Below are 22,781 nucleotides of genomic sequence, written 5' to 3'. Positions count from 1 at the left end.
AGTAAATCTGATGCAAGTATCAATGAAAATACAGTGGCACCAAATTAGAGTTTGTAGCTGATTAACCCAACATGCCAAAACTGGAATGTGACTGGCCCAAGCATGAAAAATTTACATATGAAAGATATGTAAGGGGGATCGAGTTTCAGAGCCACGGGGTCATGATGCAGCTGTACAAAACTCTGGTGAGGCCGCACCTGGAGTATTGCGTGCAGTTCTGGTCACCGCATTATAGGAAGGATGTCGAAGCTTTGGAAAGGGTGCAGAGGAGATTTACTAGGATGTTGCCTGGTATGGAAGGAAGGTCTTACGAGGAAAGGCTGAGGGACTTGGGGTTGTTTTCGTTAGAGAGAAGGAGGAGGAGAGGTGACTTAATAGAGACATACAAGATAATCAGAGGGTTAGATAGGGTGGATAGTGAGAGTCTTTTTCCTCGGATGAGGATGGCAAACACGAGGGGACATAGCTTTAAGTTGAGGGGTGAAAGATATAGGACAGATGTCAGAGGTAGTTTCTTTACGCAGAGAGTAGTAGGGGCGTGGAACGCCCTGCTTGCAACAGTAGTAGACTCGCCAACTTTAAGGGCATTTAAGTGGTCATTGGATAGACATATGGATGTAAATGGAATAGTGTAGGTCAGATGATCGGCGCAACATCGAGGGCCGAAGGGCCTGTACTGCGCTGTAATATTCTAATTCTAATTCTAAAATGTAAGTTTATGAACCCAATATACTGTTGACGGTTGGGCAACAGATCCAATATTCCAGGTTCCTCCTCATAAACTAATAGCAGGTGGTGCATAGATATTGGGTTAAAATTCGACAGGGTTCCCCACATCCCACAAACTAGCAGTTACTCCAGGGAGATTGGGAAATCCCTGTGGAAATTCGACCCCTTTTTATATATAAGATGGAAAAATATAGGGGTCAAATATTTAATGCATTCAGATTTAAAGGAAAGATTGAGTGCACAGATGAGGTATATCTATCAGATGGAACTCCTGCTACCTAAAATCAGCCCTGCTCCGTTTTCCAGGTAGCCCAAGTGGAAGCTTCATTACTATACTACAACAGTGATTACACTTCAAAACTACTTAATTGTCTGTAAAGTGCTTTGGGATGTGCTGAGGTCATGAAAGTCATAAATGCAAAACATGTTTGGGAAGGGTGCCGCTCCATTTGCAGCCAATGGGTGTGCTAAACAACAAGTCCCCAGCATTGAACCTTGTGGAATTAAGGCCTTTGGCTATACATCTTTGAAAGGCCTACAGAAGTTAAAGGTATGTTTCTCGGGGCCTTTGATGATATTTCTTTTCTGTTGTCAATTATGTTTTCATGAGCCTTTGTGCCAGTAGTTAATATTTTTTTGACCTCGCTCCAGTGGGTTTTCCAATGGAAATCCTCCAAGCACACATATTTGGTGGAAGAGAAGGGTATGGGGAGGAATGCCAGATAGATCAAACTGCCTGATAGGTGCTCCTTGCCCTCCTATTGGCACCTCCACTCTTGTAGCTGCAGAGGGAAGTGAAATTGCTGCAATTTGGTACAATACTTGTGAGACTTTGTTTCCCAAAGGTGGGTGTGTAGGCAGACCTTTGCTGGCATCACCATGAGATGGGAAGGCCTGACTAGCCTTTAAGCTAAAAAATTCTTTAGAAGCACCCTTACATGACATAAAAGAAGGCATTGCAGATTGCTCTAGAGTTAGCATTGGCTGTTCCCACCAAGATATTACTAACCATTTATCCCGGCACATCTATCTGGCAATGGCATGCATACTTATCCACTCAGGGTCTTGTTCAGCAGAGAGGTACATGCAGAGTGGTGCCATCTGGTGCGAAGACACTTTGAGTGATCTTGCAGCCTCAGGCTGAAACAGGCAGGGTCAGTCTGAAACTTGACTGAAGCTCCTTGCAGGTATGTTCCAATGCTGATCTATGGAAATTATGGCATGAAGTGACACAGAGGGCAACCCTTGCCAGCAGCTTAAGCAGCTGCAGAGAGAGGTGAAGTTACTGTGCTTTGTAATCATACTCGTGAGGCTTCCCAAGGTAATCAGGCACCACCCTGACTTCATCAGCGATCAAATTAAGTGTTGAATGCTGGGCTGCTTCCTCACTTGTTTGAAGACTCATTCCCCCAGCTAAAATTCCTTTTCCCTCCATGGAAACATTCTCTTCTAACCTGCTATTTCTTAATTTCCTATGCCTTCAGTTTTGGTAATAGCTGCTGAGGGGTTGAGATGCCTTTTCAGCTCTCCGGTAGCTTGTTGAATTTTTCTCCCATCATTGTGACACATCCCCATATTTATTCGCATCCCTTTGAATTTCACTAGCACAAATTTTCTCTTCCACCAGTAGTGTCTTCCCTAGATCCAGCTGAGACTGTACTTGGAGTTGCAAAGAATTATTTAACCCAGCATATACTGGAGAACTGAGCACTATCTGCATTTGACCATGCAGGCAGATTTAACACTAGTTCTAAACCATTTAGAACTGACTCAGATAAATATTGTATCCATATTATCCACAAATTAAGCTCCAACTGGATTTGAAGCTCCGAAGGAACATAAGACTGAATATCAAAATTTACTAACGTTGTTGATATATGGGGAATGAAATGGAAACCAAAACTGGACTGGGTGTAAGACTGGCTGCCAATTTGCTCTCGCCTGTTTTGCCTTACTGCTGAAAACCAATTTCACCTTTGTGATCCAAATGGATGAACCGGCTGACAATGCTCAGCTGGTGGAGTTTGTGTGTTACAAATGGAAAGCCATTATTTATTGCTATTTTTCCAGCAGTTGTTGCACACAGCAGGAGAAAGTGGTTAGGGTTTCTGACTTTGCCCATTCGCCATTTTATAGTTGTTAAAATTAATGAGTAGAAAATTGTGAACTGGTGAATGCAGGAGATGAATACCCTAGAAAAAAGCCAACTACGAGGACATCATAGGACACCAATTTGCACTTTAAAGGGGTCTACTGCTTGACTCAGGGGCCTGCTTCAACTGCCAAGTGGTAAGCCTGGGGGAAGATTACAGCGGCCACAGTGACAGCAAGAATGGGGCGGCAAGTCATTTCTCACCATTTTCGGGGCGCTATTTGCATTTTTCCACCAGCTGGGGAGGCCTGAAAATCTACTCCCCGGTGTTGGTCTTGACACGAAGGGAATGTGGATTGTGATGGGACTATAATATCATAGCATTGAGTTTTCCAACCTGCTCCCTCTTCAGGTGAGGCTCAGTGTGAGCAGAGCATGAATATGCCGAAATAAATCTAGTGTTCTAATTCCTTTCTAAAGGAGGTGCCAACTTGAACATAAACAGAGCAATGATTTCCCATTCCTACACTGCTGGCCAACAAATTTAGAAAATGACTGCCAAGATTCTCAGAAAATATGTGATGTTCCCTCATTCCTAGCAAGTTATAGATGTTATAAGTTTCAGACTTTTTTCATAAATGCATACAACGGAGAAGACACCAAGCAAGTACAGACATAAATAATCAAATAGCTGCAGAACATAATGACTTCAGTTCTGCTGTGGTAATGGACATGTCATATGCAAAGTACAACTAATCAGTGTACAATATAATGTCAGATTAATATCCAAGAGCTTTTATTGAATTTAGACAGAAATTGTATTCCCCCCCCCACCTTGCCCCCACCTTCCTGTGATTAATTACTCACTTGATTTCATTTCCTCAGCGAGGGAGAGTCTGTTACAGAGCAGATAGATATTAAAGTTAACAGAAGTGGAGAAGATAAAATTTCTTTCTTAAAGACGACAGCCTATCATGGGACTCCCTCTGCGAAGTAATATGTATTCTCATCACTTGTAAGCTATGCCCAATAGTATGTTTTTCTCTAACCACAACTAGTTCTTGTTGAAGTTATTACCTGTGGTTTGGACAGTTATCAATTTTTCACTCACTTATTCCCTAATGCGCATTTCCATAAATCATACAGTACCGTGTTTACCTCAGGTTGTAATTAGTAGTTTTCTGCTTGATCTGTCTCTCGAGATTGTTTTGCAGTGTCGAGGGAAATATCAGACATGTAGTTCCTCTTCACTCAACAACCATTAAGTTAGTGAGAGATTGCCCCAAGCTTGTTTTCTCAATCATATCAATCCAGGATTTTCTGAGACACTGGTGCCAGGACATTTAACTGTGAATACCAAATATATGTTGAACTAGTGGAAAATGAGAAAATTACATATTTCGATAAACACAATGACACATGAAACGGTGGTGGTGGAAAACCCAGAAGGCCCAATCTTCTGAGTATTCTTATAAATAACTCAGTTGTTAGAATAAGAAGAGTTTTAGCTGCTGCGATGATAAATCCGAGTTTTGTTTAAATTCCATTCTCCTTGTGAGCTTCTTGACTCCAGATTTGTTGCCTTGGTTAGCACCTGAAGTTAAAAAAAAGAAACTAATGTATCAATGTAGGTTATTATGTTATACTTACTGCTGCAATGAAATAAAAAGAAATGGACTGTTAAATATCAGCCCCCAAAACAAAACTGCAGAGAAAGCCCTTGTGCTGTTGTCAAGTCTATAAATGGCTGATAACGAGTTGATAATGATAATAAAGTTTCAAAGATATTTAAAGGATCAAAATGGCTGGCCAATGTTCTGAGTATGTTACATAAGCTGATCAGCAACCCTTGAAAATGGATATTTCCTCACGTCCCTGCTAAGATCCCAGAATGGAATGATTTGGGCAATGCTATATCTGTGACACAATGTGATAGTCTGAACTTGGAAATGTTTATGTTTGTTTTTATACTACAAAAATGGTTTGATTCACAACAACACAGAACTGATCGGAAAAGGTATAACTAACCTTTATGAAGCTGCAGTGTAAACCTGTGGGGTCTGAAATGTTTTAACAGTTGCTGGGCCTTTGCCAGTTGTAGACAGGATTCGAACTTCAATCCGATAAGTTGTCAAAGGCCGAAGATTGAGGATCGTCATAAAAGGCTGATCCTGTAAACAATACAAGAACAGATCACGGCTCAGCAATTACACAGGCACGAGAAGAATTATCATCTGTAAACTAGCCAAGGGGATCAAATGATTTATAAATGGAATATTGGTAACATGGATGAGTTTCCATCTGTCTTCCAGACATGTTAAATGCTGCGTAGTACAAATTTTCAACACTAGAGATCACTATCACAATTGAAAAACGATGAGTATAATCAGGAGTTACTGAAGAATGTTCCAGCAATATCAGCTCAATGAATCAGTTCCCAACCTCCGTTGACATGAACATCTGGGCTGTAATTTATAGCAGGATCAAACAGAAGGCAGGTAGGCAACAGTCAACAGGGCAAGACCTGCATTTCCACATTACCTCATTGCCAAATTAAGACTACCACTGCTTGTGCGCGTGAAGGTGGTGTGGCACAGTCAGCCTCAAAGACCCCGAAAGCATGACCCCCAACCTTCTGGTTGCTTGCCATTTCAACACACCCCCTGCTTTCAAGCCCACATTTCTGTCCTTGGCCTGCTGCAGTGTTCCAGTGAACATTAACGCAAGCTCGAGGAGCAGCACCTGATATTTCATTTGGTCACTCTACAGCTTTGAAGACTCAACCTTCAGTTCAACAATTTCAGAGCATGACTGGCCTTTTATATTTTTCTATTATTTTATTTTATTTTTTAACCATGTGCCTGTTTTTCATGCAGACAGCTGCTCATTATTCTGCCATTAACCCTCTCTCTGGACTAATGCTTTGTCTTTCACCACAAGCATTAACACTCTCTTTGCCTTTGTCCCATGACTGCTTTGTTATTTAATCTCTCTGCACTATCACACACCTTCTCTTTTGTTCTCTTCCCCACCAAACCCACCTCCCTTCACTTGTCTACTGTTCTCACTGCATCCTGAGATCCACACTCCGTGCCATGCATTGCCACATGTACACACTTGACTTCTCTCTCCAGAAGCACCGTCTCACCTTATCTCAAAGCTGTTCTGCTCCACAGTTTCACTTCATCCTTCGTCTTATCCGATGCATCAACAAAAAACGTTTTCTCTTTTTTTCAGACATACAGCACTGAAACAGGCCCTTCGGCCCACCAAGTCTGTGCCAACCAACAACCACCCATTTATACTAACCCTACAGTAATCCCATATTCCCTATCACCTCCCTACACTAGAGGCAATTTACAACGGCCAATTTACCTATCACCTGCAAGCCTTTTGGATGTGGGAGGAAACCGGAGCACCCAGCGAAAACCCACGCAGACACAGGGAGAACTTGCAGACTCCACACAGGCAGTACCCAGAATCGAACCTGGGTCCCTGGAGCTGTGAAGCTGCGGTGCTAACCACTGCGCCACTCTTCCTTTCGGGTGTTAAGGGACCGCAAGCTCTAGCAGCTCATGGGTACCAATGCCCCTCCAGATCCTTCTTCCCCTTCACTTCCCTCTGACCCCATCATTTCTCCTAATCTGACCCTTTGCTGTGTATTCACAATACCTTCTGACCTTCCCATCTCTGATGCTGAACAATCTGTACTTAACAAAGGACTCAATTTTATCCCCTTACGCTCCAACTTTAATGAATTTTGCGCTCAGCATGACGTTCAGTTCTTCTTCCATCGTCTTTGCCTCAGTGCTCACTTCTTTGACCGAGAGCTCTCCCCCCACAAACAGCGGACCCTTTCACCCGCCTCCAGTATTCTCCCTCCACCTGGACTCCTCCCTCTGGATTGTTACCCAATCTTGATCTTTTCATGGAGTACTGTTGGTATGACATCGGCTGGTTGGGATGAGGGAAGTGGGATGGGTAGGAAGCAAGAGGTCCATGGTCACACCAGCAGCAACTTGCTCATCATGCCAGGTAGCAGGATAAGGGTGAGCTGGGAGTTGAGAAGGAGCATAATGCAGGAATATGCCGACATCCTTAATGTTATCAGTGACGGAGGCTGCCATGGACTCTGTTGTAGCTGGCCCCATGATGCGGAGAGCCATCTCCTCGGTAGAGCTACACATGCCAGTTCTGTTCTGCTCCCTTCTATCCTGTGCTACCACGTCTTGCAAGAGAGAGGGCAGAATGTCAGTGATTGTGCTGCACTGTGTTTGGGTGATCTGCCTGCCACAGCTGAAGGTACGTGGACACAGTGAGAAGTTGGTGTGAGGCTGGTAGCATTGGTAGGTGAGTAAGGGTGAGGTGGAGCATCTGGATGTTAGGCCCGAATCCTGAGTGGCAGGGAGTGCTGATGGGTGAGGAATAGGGGTGTGGAGCATTGTGCAGTGTGATAGGTTGATAGTGTGGTGGGGAGGAGACCTTGACCAACTGCATGAGGACTTTAAGCTTTAAAGAGTCATAGAGTCGTTTACAGCACAGCAGGAGGCCAGTCGGCCCATCGAGTCCATGCCAGCTCTCTATGGAGCTATCCGGTCAGTCCACTTCCCTGCTTGGTCCCTGTAGCCCTGCAAGTTTATTTCCTTCAAGTGGCCATCTACTTTCCTTTTGAAGTCATTGATTGTCTCTGCTTCCACCACCCTTGTGGGCAGCAAGTTCCAGGTCATTACCACCGGCTGCAAAAAAAAGTTCTTCCTCATATTCCTCCTGCATCTCTTGCCCAAAACCTTCAATCTGTGTACCCTAGTCCTTGTATCAATAGCTAATGGAAAGTTTTTCCTTGTCTAAGTTATCTAAGCCTATCATAATCTTGTACACCTCTATTAAATCTCCCCTCAATCTCCTTTGTTTTAATGAGAGCAACCCCAGCTTTTTCAACCTAACCTTGCAACTAAAATCCCCCATCCCTGGAACCATTCTGGTAAATCTTCTCTGCATGATCGCAAGGACCCCCACATCCTTCTTAAAGTGTGGTGACCAAAACTAGATGCAGTACTCCAGTTGCAACCTAACCAGAGCTTTATACCAGTTCAGCATAACCTTCCTGCTTTTGTACTCAATGCCTCTATTTATGAAGATAATGAAGATCCCATACACTTTACTAACCACTCTCGCAATATGTCCTGCCACCTTCAAAGATCCATGCACCCACTGGTCCCTCTGTTCCTGTACACTCTTTAGAACTGTGCCATTAATTATATATTGCTTCTCCCTATTCCTTCTGCCAAAATGCAGCAACTCACACTTGTCAGTATTAAATTCCATCTGCCACCTCTCCGCCCATTCTGCTAACTTATCTATATCCTGCTGCAGGTAGTTCATATCATCCTCACTGTTTGCCACACCTCCAAGTTTGAAAAACAACCATTTACTCCAACTCATTGTTTTCTGTCCTCTAAACAATTTTCTATCCAATTGGACACTGACCCTCCTATTCCATGAGCCTCAATTTTGTTAACCAGCCTTAGCAAACTTTTTTAATCCATATAAACAACATCCACTACATTCCCTTCATCAACCTTCTCTGTTACTTCATCAAAAAATTCAGTTGGATTAGTCAAGCATGATCTTCCTTTTACAAATCCACACTGACTCTACTTAATTAACTCAAACCTCACCAAGTGCATGTTGATTTTTTTCTCCTGATTATTGTTTCTAAAACCTTACCCACCATTGATGTTAAACTAACAGATCTGTGGTTGCCAGGATTGTCCGTACACCCTTCTTGAACAAGGGTGTCACATTTGCCACTTTCCAATCCTCTGGCAGCTCCCCCACATCCAGGGAAGATTGGAAGATAATGGCAAGCCGTTGCGCTATCTCCACCCCCATTTCCTTTAGCAACCTGGTATGTAAGCCATCGGGACCAAGTGACTTGTCTACCCAAAGCATAGCCAGCCTTCTTAGTACTTCCCCCCCTCTTAATATTTACTCTATCCATTGCCTTTACTCTCTCCGCTTCTACCGATATTTTGTCAGATTCCACTTGCTTAGTGAACAAAGTACTCATTTAGTATATTAGCCATGCCATGCACCTCGAAGGATATATTGCCCTCTTTGTCCCTAATAGGCCCCATTCCACCTCTTATTACCCAATTACTATTTACATGCTGGTCGAAGACTTTTGGGTTCCATTTTATGTTGACTGCCATTGTATTCTCATGTTCTCTCTTTGCCAGTCTTATTTTTCTCTTCATTCTCCCCTCTCAACTTATTGTATATGGTCTGGTTCTCACTTGAAAAATTCACCTGGCATACATCATACACCCTCTTTTTTGTCTCATCAAAGTTGCTATCTCCCTCGTCATCTAAGGAGCACTGGTTCCCCTACCTTTCACCCTTGTTGGAATGTTCCTAGCCTGTACCTGAAGCATCTCTTTCTTAAAGATAACCCATTGTTCCAATACAGCTCTTCCTGTCAGTCTTTGGTTCCATTTTACCCTGGTTAGATCCCTTCTCCGCGTGTTGAAATTAGCCCTCTTCCAATCTGGATGTTCGACCTTATTTCGTTCCTTGCTTTTCTGCATTACTAGTCTAAACCTATATGATGATCAGTCTTACCCTTTTTTTTTGGCAGCGGCGACAGGGAGAGCGAGGTGGCAGCTGGGTAAGTGAGTTTCAACTGATATAAACTTACCTTTTTGTTTCGGCAGTTTCTTTTTGCAGCGGTGAGAGGGAGAACGAGGTGGCAGCTGGGTAAGTAAGTCCTATATATTTGGGCAGCGGCTGAACCCGAGACACTACACCTGTAGTGTCTCCCACCCGCCCTCCTCCTCTAACCACAAAAAAAAGAACTCGGTGGTGTGTAGATAAGGTAAGGCTTTTTCTATTTCTTTTTTTTTCGTGTGATTGGTAAAAACTTTTCGTTCCTTTTTCATTTATCTAAGTTAAGACTAAGTTAAGCTTAAGATTAAAAATGGCAGGAGATCTCAGACCCGTGTTATGCTCCTCTTGCTCAATGTGGGAGCTCAGGGACATGGCTGATGTACCTGCCTCCTTCAGGTGCTGTAAGTGTGTCCAGCTGCAGCTCTTGTTAGACCGCATGACGGCTCTGGAGCTGCGGATGGACTCACATTGGAGCATCCGTGATGCTGAGGAGGTCGTGTATAGCACGTTTAGCGAATTGGTCACACCGCAGATTAGGATTGCTGAGGGAGAAAGGAAATGGGTGACCAAAAGGCAGAGAAAGAGCAGGAAGGCAGTGCAGGTGTCCCCTGCGGTCATCTCCCTCCAAAACAGGTATACCGTTTTGGATACTGTTAATGGAGATGGCTCACCAGGGGAAGGCAGCAGTAGCCAGGTTCATGGCACCGTGGCTGGCTCTGCTGTTCAGAAGGGCGGGAAAAAGAGTGGAAGGGCTATAGTCATAGGGGATTCGATTGTAAGGGGAGTAGATAGGTGGGTCTGTGGTCGAAAACAAGACTCCCGAATGGTATGTTGCCTCCCAGGTGCACGGGTCAGGGATGTCTCAGATCGGCTGCAGAACATTCTGAAGGGGGAGGGTGAACAGCCAGTTGTCGTTGTACACATAGGCACCAATGATATAGGTAAAAAACGGGATGAGGTCCTACAAGCAGAATTTAGGGAGTTAGGAGCCAAGTTAAAAAGTAGGACCTCAGAGGTAGTAATCTCAGGATTGCTACCAGTGCCACGTGCTAGTCAGAGTAGAAATGAAAGAATAGTCAGGATGAATGTGTGGCTTGAGAGATGGTGTAGGAGGGAGGGGTTCAGATTTTTGGGACATTGGGACCGGTTCTGGGGGAGGTGGGACTATTACAAATTGGACGGTCTACACCTGGGCCGGACTGGAACCAATGTCCTTGGGGGTGCTTTTGCGAACGCTGTTGGGGAGCGTTTAAACTAATGTGGCAGGGGGATGGGAACCAAATGAGGAGGTCAGTGGACAGTAAGGAGGTAGTAACTAAAGCCTGTAAGGAACTAGATAATGAAGTCAGCGTGACTAAGGGGAAGAGTAGGCAGGGAGCAGATGATGAACGCAAAGGGACTGGTGGTCTGAGGTGCATTTGTTTTAATGCAAGAAGTGTAGTAGGTAAGGCAGATGAACTTAGGGCTTGGATTAGTACCTGGGAGTATGATGTTATTGCTATTACTGAAACTTGGTTTAGGGAAGGGCACGATTGGCAACTAAATATCCCAGGATATCAATGCTTCAGGCGGGATAGAGAGGGAGGTAAAAGGGGTGGAGTAATTGCATTACTGGTCAAAGAGGATATCACAGCTGTGCTGAAGGAGGGCACGATGGAGGACTCGAGCAGTGAGGCAATATGGGCAGAACAGATTATGGAAAGATGTAGGAGCAACAGGGTGGTGGTGATAGGAGATTTTAACTTTCCCAACATTGACTGGGATTCACTTAGTGTTAGAGGTCTAGATGGAGCAGAATTTGTAAGGAGCATCCAGGAGGGTTTTCTAGAGCAGTATGTAAATAGTCCAACTCGGGAAGGGGCCATACTGGACCTGGTGTTGGGGAATGAGCCCGGCCAGGTGGTTGAAGTTTCAGTAGGGGACTACTTTGGGAATAGTGATCACAATTCCGTAAGTTTTAGAATACTCATGGACAAAGACGAGAGTGGTCCTAAAGGAAGAGTGCTAAATTGGGGGAAGGCCAACTATACCAAAATTCGGCAGGAGCTGGGGAATGTAGATTGGGAGCAGCTTTTTGAAGATAAATCCACATTTGATATGTGGGAGGCTTTTAAAGAGAGGTTGATTAGCGTGCAGGAGAGACATGTTCCTGTGAAAATGAGGGATAGAAATGGCAAGATTAGGGAACCATGGATGACAGGTGAAATTGTGAAATTAGCTAAGAGGAAAAAGGAAGCATACATAAGGTCTAGGCGGCTGAAGAAAGACGAAGCTTTGGAAGAATATCAGGAATGTAGGACCAATCTGAAACGAGGAATTAAGAGGGCTAAAAGGGGTCATGAAATATCTTTAGCAAACAGGGTTAAGGAAAATCCCAAAGCCTTTTATTCATATATAAGGAGCAAGAGGGTAACTCGAGAAAGGATTGGCCCACTCAAGGACAAAGGAGGAAAGTTATGCGTGGAGTCAGAGAAAATGGGTGAGATTCTAAACGAGTACTTTGCATCGGTATTCACCGAGGAGAGGGACATGACGGATGTTGAGGTTAGGGATAGATGTTTGATTACTCTAGGTCAAGTCGGCATAAGGAGGGAGGAAGTGTTGGGTATTCTAAAAGGCATTAAGGTGGACAAGTCCCCAGGTCCGGATGGGATCTATCCCAGGTTACTGAGGGAAGCGAGAGAGGAAATAGCTGGGGCCTTAACAGATATCTTTGCAGCATCCTTAAACACGGGTGAGGTCCCGGAGGACTGGAGAATTGCTAATGTTGTCCCCTTGTTTAAGAAGGGTAGCAGGGATAATCCAGGTAATTATAGACCGGTGAGCCTGACGTCAGTGGTAGGGAAGCTGCTGGAGAAGATACTGAGGGATGGGATCTATTCCCATTTGGAAGAAAATGGGCTTATCAGTGATAGGCAACATGGTTTGGTGCAGGGAAGGTCATGTCTTACCAACTTAATAGAATTCTTTGAGGAAGTGACAAAGTTGATTGATGAGGAAAGGGCTGTAGATGTCATATACATGGACTTCAGTAAGGCGTTTGATAAGGTTCCCCATGGTAGGTTGATGGAGAAAGTGAAGTCGCATGGGGTCCAGGGTGTACTAGCTAGATGGATAAAGAACTGGCTGGGCAACAGGAGACAGAGAGTAGCAGTGGAAGGGAGTTTCTCAAAATGGAGACGTGTGACCAGTGGTGTTCCGCAGGGGTCCGTGCTGGGACCACTGTTGTTTGTGATATACATAAATGATTTGGAGGAAAGTATAGGTGGTCTGATTAGCAAGTTTGCAGACGACACTAAGATTGGTGGAGTAGCAGATAGTGAAGGGGACTGTCAGAGAATACAGCAGAATATAGATAGATTGGAGAGTTGGGCAGAGAAATAGCAGATGGAGTTCAATCCGGGCAAATGCGAGGTGATGCATTTTGGAAGATCCAATTCAAGAGTGGACTATACAATAAATGGAAAAGTCCTGGGGAAAATTGATGTACAGAGAGATTTGGGTGTTCAGGTCCATTGTTCCCTGAGGTGGCAACGCAGGTCAATAGAGTGGTCAAGAAGGCATACGGCATGCTTTCCTTCATCGGACAGGGTATTGAGTACAAGAGTTGGCAGGTCATGTTACAGTTGTATAAGACTTTGGTTCGGCCACATTTGGAATACTGCGTGCAGTTCTGGTCGCCACATTACCAAAAGGATGTGGATGCTTTGGAGAGGGTGCAGAGGAGGTTCACCAGGATGTTACCTGGTATGGAGGGCGCTAGCTATGAAGAGAGGTTGAGTAGATTAGGATTATTTTCATTAGAAAGATGGAGGTTGAGGGGGGACCTGATTGAGGTGTACAAAATCATGAGAGGTATAGACAGGGTGGATAGCAAGAAGCTTTTTCCCAGAGTGAGGGATTCAATTACTAGGGGTCACGAGTTCAAAGTGAGAGGGGAAAAGTTTAGGGGGGATATGCGTGGAAGGTTCTTTACGCAGAGGGTGGTGGGTGCCTGGAACGCGTCGCCAGCGGAGGTGGTAGACGCGAGCACGATAGCGTCTTTTAAGATGTATCTAGACAGATACATGAATGGGCAGGAAGCAAAGAGATACAGACCCTTAGAAAATAAGCGACAAGTTTAGATAGAGGATCTGGATCGGTGCAGGCTTGGAGGGCCGAAGGGCCTGTTCCTGTGCTGTAATTTTCTTTGTTCTTTGTTCTTGTTCTACCCATGTGCTCCCCGACAGACACTTGGTCCACCTCATTTCCCAGCACTGGATGCAGCAATGCCTCTTTTCTAGTTCGGCTGAGAACATACTGATCAAGGAAGTTCTCCTGAACACATTTCAGAAATTCCTCCCCTTCCTTACCCTTTACTCTAAAATTATCCCAATTGATATTTGGGTAATTAAAGTCCCTTCTTGTGGTCCTGCTGCCAGGTCCTCAGGGCCAGATTGTGGGAGTTGACCTCCCTGTGCACCTGCTCCCTCTCCCTTCAGAGGATAGTCCTTTATGGCCTACTGGCCCCCTGTGGGGAAACATAGCCTCTCTCCTCCTGTCCACCTCCATCACTAAGACCTGCAGCACTGCATCTGTTTGCAGGCTGCCTGTCACAAAGGCAATGGGCACGGGCAGCTCGTGAACCACAACTCCCACACCTGAAACAGGTCATAACCAATTTTAGCCCATGATTTTTTTCCCACACAGAGGCCGGAATTTTACGCCACCCCAGCGGGTCGGATGGTGGCGTGGGGCGGCTTAAAATTGAACGGTAGGCTTCGGGAGGCCTAACTGCCCCGATTCCACCTCCGGCCAAGTTTACGGAGGTCCAGCGGAGGTGGGGGGGGGAGGGCGGGGGCGGGGAGATGGTGGGTGGTGAGAAGCAGCCCGCCTGCCCAAGGCCAATCAAGACCCTTAAGTGGCCACTTAACAGCCATTTAAGGGCCCTCGCCCGCTTCTATGGGTATTTTACCCGTGGCAAGCGGGTGTGCTGGGGACATGAAAGGCCACCCAGCTATAGCTGCCGGCCTTTCCGCATCCTGGGGGGGGGGGGGGGGCTTGGCAATCGGGCACAGTTTGCCCGATTGAGGGCCACCCCCGCCTCCCAACCCAACCCCGGGATCCAAGGCGCCCCCCCTCCCCCCAAACGACCACCCTAGCCTCACCAGGGCACGACCGATTCCCCTGGCGAGGATGCCCGGACTTACCTTCTGTCCCGGTTCCATTGCGTCCTCCTCGGTCGGCTGGGCTGCAGACCCAGCAGCTGCCACCGCTCCCGGTGGCGCTATTGAGACTAAGCTGCCGGCCCACTGATTGGCCAGCAGCTTACTGAGGTGGGATCTCCTCCCTCAAGCGGGTGGAAGTCCCGCCTCGAGCCAATTAAAGCCTGGGGATCCATAAAATACAGGATGGATCCCCAGGCTGGGCGGGAGTGGGATCGACACCGACATTTACGTCAGAGTCCGGCTCCCATTCGCCCAGCGTAAAAATTCCGGCCAGAAAGTTTCCAATCTTAGTTGAATTGCCAAGGATAAAGTGGGAATACTCTACAGTGGGAATATCAATAGTATAAATTAAGGTCAGGGATTAAGTGCTATTAAAGTTTACAACAAATGTGGAAGTCAGTTGACTCTTTGCTAAAGATCTAAAATGAATTGTACTGCTACACTTTCTCTCTATAGTTCTGCATCTTCCTCTGCTTCAAAGATGCATCCAATTTTTCACTAAAAGTAGCAACAGTCTCTGCTTAAACCATTCCAGCTAGCAAAGCATTCTATGCTCCGAAGATCCTCTGTGTAAGGAAATTTCTCCCAACTTCTCCTCATTTTTTTACTGACAACTTTAAATTGATGACCCCTTGTCACTGACTCCCTAACCAGAGGAAATAGTCTTTCCTTATTCACTCTATTAAAACCATCATAATTTTAAAAACCTCTGAGCCATCTTTGTATCAGTGGAAATAATTCCAGTATTTTAAATCTTCCTTCACAGCTACAGTTTCACATCCCGGCATTATCCTGATGAATCTATACAGTGTGCTTTCCATGGTTTTAACATTCTTTTTATAATGGGGTAAGTTCACTGAATGAGCAGCCAAAAATGTCTAAATAAAATACGGTCATGGAGGTTGTCATCAAAGCAATGAAGATTCCAGTTAAAATATTTAGCGGGGAAGAAATTGGCTCGTGTTGCACCCTATTTGTGGCTGCTAAATAACATCGAGGATAAATTTTCAGTGGCTCCATCTCGCGCCCATCTCCTGCATGTGCGCTGGCTGCTACATTGGAAACTGGCAGCTGCTAAGTGTCCAGCGCACCCATCTGAAACAGACATGGGCCCATTGAATAGGTTTATTTTTAATTTTACAATCATGTTGACAAATTCAGCTGAAATACGCCTACTCTGCTCAGTTAATCTTTGTTTTACCGTGGCCTTATCACCAATTCTTAAACGATTGCTGGAGGCCACTACCAAAAAGGTAAGTAAAATGACTTGATATGGATTTTTTTTAACCTGCCTTAAGGTGGGTCTAAGAGAAGCATTCCTACTCATGCTGGCTTCACACCAATACCCCTAATACCCCTGCTGCCCCCACAGCCCCCACCCCCAGGACTTACACGTGGACCAGATCTGCGCGCAGACAGGTGAATTTTGGAGGAAATATATGGGGTGCCCAACTGCCATTCACAGCTCCCCAGTTTTATGAAAATGAGGCCGGAGGCACGTTTTGGAGTAAGCCTTGGGCCGACAACTTTGGGCTCATGCTTTCCCATTTTTGCGGCCTTTAGCGCTCTGCTTTATTTTTAGAGGTTTTAGAGCAATCTTTTTGAACAAAAATCTATTGTTTATCAGCAGCCTGTAAATAAATTTATAATTTTCACCATAGTTGAAATAGAAGTTGAACCCTTTCTTCTCCTCCCCACAATTCATATGAATACAGCATCTTGCTGGTAACTTACTGGAGGCAATACTTGAGCTTGGGAAATGACCATGTCTGATATGACAACTGGTCTGTTAACAGTGGATATCTCCGTCCAGTTTAATTGGTACCCAGTAATTAACTGATGAGGTTGGCTCAATGAAACCTGCCAGTGAAACTCTCCAGTCATAGAACCATTTTCAGCAACAAAAGCAGCAGTTAGTTTCTCTGCTTTCAATATGACCTTTCCAGAAGCTGGACTGGACGTCTGACGAAGCCCTGGTATCAAGACAGAAGAAATTTAGTGCCATTCACATCCATGTTCATCTCTTAATGTGCAAATATATTTGTACACATATTTCTTTTCCCAATGCGGTTTATTTTGATGTTACTTAAATCATCTTCAACAATCTATCAAAATACATGCTGCTGTGGATTTAAGTGTTCCATTCTTTATTCTTCAAAAAGATTTAAAAAAATAAAAATACTTAAAAATGAATTAAAGTTAATCAGAAACACACTTATACACTGCTATTAGGAATGAACAACCCCATCAGAATCTGCACAGGCTCACATTCAAACAAAGCCATCTAATTAATTCATCTATTTAGTGTATGCACACTCTACTTATAATTCCAGCCATCTCAGAGCATTGTCATCAACAGCATAGAAAGCACATGGACCGATAGATAGTTGGAGGGCATGATTCACCATCATGGGGCATGGTTTATATTTGTTGTTTCCACAAAGACTCCCTAGGTGAAGATATAAAATGCACTGTCCCTGTAAAGATTGAAAGTGGTTGAGACATGCTCAACTACCAAAACAGGGACTATGCATTAGCATTCTTATAATGCCCCCTGTGAATAATCAATTTATGGGTGAAACCAATGATACAACCAGCAGACTGAATCAGAGAAATTTCAGATCCTGGACAATCAGCTAATAATGAGCCTCTCCAATGTTTGAAATGGACTGTTATGTAACCCCCGCCCTCAAGTTGATTACTGATTGAAACACAAGGGAAATTAAGATATTCACAAAGAAAAGAATCTGATTTTAAAATGGAGAGGAGAAACAATCTGGGGTAATGAGCAGCTGCTGTTTTGCATTTATATTTGTAATAATACATCCATCTCGGATCTTATATCACTTGTTATTGACTTGTCAAGCACCTATCAGATATTTGGACCTGTGACTACATTCAACGTTGCCTGAGAGTATTCGCTGACTAACAACGCAATTTGAAAAGTCTAGGCCTTAGGCTAGAGTGTTTTTTCAATATTTCCACCCTCTAGTTTGGCCCATTTCAGTTCTTTTTGCCTCTCCTTGGAGATGTATAGCTGGCTAGTGGGATGGTGAGGTGTGGCAGTGGTGGTGGAATCATAGCATTAAGTTGTCCCATGACAATATGACTGATTTGATGAACCAGCTCATCTTTTCCTGTCTGTCATGTTTGCATCATTGGAGGAATTTGGGTGAAAACTAGTACATAAATTCGAAAGTAGATTACTTCCAATTACTGATTATATGTCTGTTTATGTGGGTCCAGTGACACCTGGAATGGGTTCCAAATTGGTGACGTGGTTCTTTGAGAACTGGTTAAACCAGACAGAGTCGATATGCCTATTACTGTGCTTGAGCAATTAGAACACCTTGGCAACATCCACTGCTCCTTGACGAAAGATGCACTTTGGTCTGCCGGAAATTTGTTGGTTTTCCAGTGCAAAGAGCTGTCCACGGCCGAGTGTTGCAGGCCATTCCAGGGTCCAGGATTACATGCTGAGGGATGAACTAAAGCTTGGGGCAGCTGCCCGCAAAGGCTGAATGGGGAAAGGCCACAGTCTAAGGGCCCTCCCCCCGTCATACAACGAGGGGCTGGAACCTGTGTAAAACCCATTGGGCTACATGTTTGACATGGAACGTACATTATAAATATAACCTGAAATTGTAACAGTAGTGAGGCACCTCAGAGTGCCACATACTTTGCTGAAAGAAATTGAACCTTATTGTACTTTATGTCATGTCAAATTTGAACTGTTATGTAATGTACTTCTACAAATTTTATGAATAAAGAATATTTTTGGGAAAAAAATTGGATCACCTTGGTGCAGTGCACAGAGAATATGTACTGTCCCCAGGTGATGGAAATTTAAATGGACAGAAAATCTTCATTACTGGCGTGTGGTCCTCTCGCTAGACTTTCCTCTATGCAGCGTGCCCCAGTCATCCAATGGGCTAAAACAGGAAAATGTCTTGCGGTATCTCTGCTTTTGCATTGTGATGCATGCAGATAAGAAGCTGCTACTACTATTAGAAATTAGATCCTCTATGAAAAGATACATAAACATACTGACACAAGATTTTTACAGCGGACTGCAGATGTTAGAAGTTGAAAACTCTGCTACACGCAATAGATAAAGCATAGAAAGTAAAGAAAACCAGGGACATTTAGCCAAAAAGAATCACACAACAACCATGCGGCACAATCTTTTCACCTCCACTCACCATTTCTTGCACAAAGTAGGCGCTTCAGCACTTTGACTTTAATTGAACTACTGCAATGAGGAGTTGTCACATAAGTCACAGCCTGTCTTGTCTGCCCCTGGAGAACGATGGGTTGCACAGTCACCTTATACTCACAAGCAAATAAGAGACCAGTGATAACGAAGTGAGTACCCTGAACGGGGAAAATAAATAAATAGCAGGGTGAAGAATAATGTCCTGTTTTCCTGGTTACATTTAACAGTGGACACAAAGACGAGCAATGAATACAGCTGAACCATGTCTAATCTTTAACACACAGCAACAGTAAATAAAGCAGTCTTTGCTCTGGCTACATTGCTGTGCTTCTCTCACATTAATCGTTAGCCTCAATGATTTCAAGCACACAGGTGATCCCAAGTGCAGGTTACACTGAAACTTATCTTTTTCGAAAGAGAATCAAGACGGTCTGTTTAAAGGCTGCATCTGGCATTGTGTCAAAAGATAAAGAATGTGACAGGTATACAAAATTATGAGGGGCATAGATAGGGTAGATAGGAAGAAACTATTTCCCTTAGCGGAGGTGTCAATAACCAGGGGGCATAGATTTAAGGTAAGGGGCAGGAGGTTTAGAGGGGATTTGAGGAAAAACTTTTTCACCCAGAGGGTGGTTCGAATCTGGAACACACTGCCTGAAGGGGTGGTAGAGGCAGGTACCCTCACAACATTTAAGAAGCATTTAGATGAGCACTTGAAATGCCATAGCATAAAAGCTACGGGCGAAGTGCTGGAAAATGGGATTAGAATGGATAGGTGTTTGATGGCCGGCATGGACATGATGGGCCAAAGGGCCTGTTTCTGTGCTGTATAACTCTATGATTTGAAAGATGCAATATGAAGATGAAGGGTAAAGTGAGTTTGAAGGGCCTCCAAATTGCTTAAAATGTAAAGCTATTACAATCTGGCCACTTAATTTTAATTAAAAGTCACATTGTTTTCCTTTGTACAAATCAGTCACCAACAGTGGATTTTAAAGCTGTTGCAGCAATGATTTCTACAAACAGTAAGCAATTATTAGAAGGTAAATTATTTTAAATGTGGTTTAGGGATCAAATCAAAGCAGTTGGACTTAAACTGCAAGCTATATTTTTTATATTTTACTATTAATTTTTATGATTAAAAAAGTCTTCAGATTTCTGTTTTGCAAGCTTTTATGTTTCAGTTTTGCAGTGGGGGGAGGGAGTGAGGGGGCTGATGTGGTGTCAGGAGGGAAGTAGAAGGATCCAAGGAAAACAGAAAAATGATTTGTAAACACCTCCCTTTTTCTTTACCAGAGGAACCAATGCCTATGAAGTACCAGACCAACCAATCTCCCAACCAAAGTATGAGGCATAGATCTGGGGGCTGGTGGGAGAAGAGGGGCAGAGCTAAACATGTCAGATGGGGAAGGGACCGAAGACTAGCAGAAATCTGAGCACACCTGAAGCAGTCAGCATCAGTTTTGGCTGACGAGCATTCTAATGTTTGCTAATCCCGTATTGGCTTTCCCAAGACTCCTAACAACCCACATAAATTTAAATGATGTATACTTCAGCACTCATCTTTACAATAAATTACTTGTATCTGTTGTGTGCATTGTGTTTGTCACCTGTGCTATGACGATTAAATCTATCAACTTTCTCCTTTCTTATTGATCAATTTTCTGGGCCCAAAATTCCACAAGGCCAGTTACACCAGTGTTTTCCCCTGACCTCAGGCTTGCACCAGCTAATAATATCCAATGCTGATCTTGCTGCAAATTGCAGGGTTAACTTATTTAAATATCTATTGGTGCTTCAGTACAGCAATTTCCTTGTAACGTGGAAGTAATGCACAAGCTGGGAATTAAAAGTCCAGCTGATAAAAAGCCAAGAATGGTTGAAAATTGCAGGAGCAGGCCAGTAAATAGCAGGTAAGCAGGCCAGTGTTTGGCACGGTGAGTTAACTGTCAGGTAGCTGGAATAGACAGCTTGTGTGTAATTTTGAGCTGTCATTGAAGCACGTCTTCAAGCTGAAGATCTGGCAGAGACATCCAAAAAAGAGAGCAGAGCATTGCAAGGAGGCAGGATAGAGGACATCATTTCAATGAGACCAATCTTTAGACACTCTTGGATGATATACTGCAAAAGACAGAAAGACTGCTAGGTGCTCATGGGAGGACACTACAGAAACACGTCTCTAATGTACCTGGCACAGCACTGACACAAGACTGTGACCCTGAATTTCCTGTCATTGTGCTGGGAAACTGGTTAAGCTAGATTGGTGGGGATGCAAAATGGAGTGAGGACGTGTTCCACTGTGTCCCTGTCCCTTTTTACAACAATCCAAAATGCTGCCACATCAAAAATAACAATTTTTGAGCGCTGGGCATTGACACCTAAGTTCACCTGATGGTGGCAGTGTTGATTAAAATAATGCTGTCTATAATGATGACTTTCCCAGACTCTGCCAAGCTAGGTTTTTGTACATTAGGTTTGCACTGAACCTTCTCTCTGGTACCAGCACCTCCTGTGAATTGTTTCCAGCTCTCTCTGACTTTGCTTTAGGAACAGAGGAGGATGGAATTCTCTTAAAATGTTTCCAATACCTTTGGAGATTGTAAACAAACTTGAGTTTATTAAAATGTTTGTTGTTTTAGTGGTAAGGAAGACAAAGCGAATATTTAAGAATCATAGCAAGAATATTTCTGAGCCTACATATTGATTTTTTTTCTTGGTGAAAGTTATTTTACATTTTCTCTTTCTTCTTCTTCAGGCTTGTTTGTATCACACTATGATTTGACCCCTGGGAAAGCTCCTAACCTCAAGTTGATAACCTGTATAAAATCAGCAACAAGCCTGCATCCTACCTCCTCAACTTCAAAAGCAACATGCCAGACTGTCTATGTACATGCTCTGAAAATGCAACTGAAAGAATGGTGTTTATGATCTAAAGTAGAGGCCAGCACCCAGTATGACTAAATAATTTACTTTACCAGTTAGGTAAATCCTCTGTCAACATAAGAATGATTGATGCTTATCCCAGGTTCGTTAAATAGTGTTGTATGATAGGTTTCAGTGAACAGGCGGTTCATCTGTACTTTATTATAAACAGATGCTAACTTCAAACATATTGTAATATGACCAACATTACTGGCTGCAATTTCACAATAAACCATGAAAATAGGAGCATTGCTTTTGACAACTATACAACCAAGACTATACCCTACAAAGTGTTCAAAACACTGCAATGTATAAAGATTAACTACTACATATCCAGAAAATCTGCAGTTTTCCACACTTCTTCTAATAATTTATGAGAGCCCCTCATAATTCAAAGGAATTTTTTTCTCTATCCCATCCATCAAACAGATTGACATTTAATGATACTTGTCTCAAGAAGAAACATTACACCTTGATTCACAGGCAAAACATTCAGGGGAAGGGAGAGAAGTGCAACCATCAGATAAGACAAATGGATGAGAATTGATTGATGTCCAACTAAATATTTGTAATGAGATTTATTGAAGGGATAGTCACAATACTCCCTGCAGGAAGACAAGACCCAATTAAGGAAGTTACGGGGAAACCAGAGAATAGATGTCTTTTTTAATGCTATTCATACATTTGCCAAAGACTTCTATATGAAATAGCTTTTAGTTCAAGTAGTGACAGAAAATTGTATTAAATATCACAGTGCAATTTCCAATTGTCACAGTCTGTATACAAGCAAGAAGCTAAATTTGTCCTAATTTCAAACAGGGAAGAAACTGAAATTAAACCAATTCTCATTCCAGCTTTACTGGCAGGGAACACGTCAGTGGAGAACATAGACTAGAGGAACAAAATTATATGACTGTTTTATACAACATCCAATGTCATGGTTCAAGGT

The 22,781-nt window shown here is 43.6% G+C and overlaps 1 protein-coding gene across 6 annotated transcripts in view; it reads right to left on the bottom strand.

The window, feature by feature from the left end:
• Positions 1–286: 286 nt before the first annotated feature.
• anos1b (anosmin 1b) overlaps positions 287–22,781 on the bottom strand; it is a 238,847-nt gene continuing 216,352 nt past the window's right edge. For all 6 annotated transcript variants that reach the window (XM_068042439.1, XM_068042436.1, XM_068042438.1 and 3 more), the window contains 4 exons: positions 18,897–19,068; positions 16,429–16,667; positions 4,850–4,992; positions 287–4,415 (listed from right to left, as the gene is read on the bottom strand). In XM_068042439.1, coding sequence (XP_067898540.1) covers positions 4,852–4,992; positions 16,429–16,667; positions 18,897–19,068 — 552 coding nt within the window. In that variant the 3' untranslated portion in view covers positions 287–4,415; positions 4,850–4,851. The remainder of the gene's footprint in view (positions 4,416–4,849; positions 4,993–16,428; positions 16,668–18,896; positions 19,069–22,781) is intronic.

The sequence above is a fragment of the Heterodontus francisci genome, chromosome 11 (genome assembly GCF_036365525.1).
Source record: "Heterodontus francisci isolate sHetFra1 chromosome 11, sHetFra1.hap1, whole genome shotgun sequence".
NCBI classification, from domain to species: Eukaryota; Metazoa; Chordata; class Chondrichthyes; order Heterodontiformes; family Heterodontidae; genus Heterodontus; species Heterodontus francisci.
The sequence above is the reverse complement of the archived record's forward strand: the minus strand, read 5'-3'. Positions and strand labels throughout refer to the sequence as shown.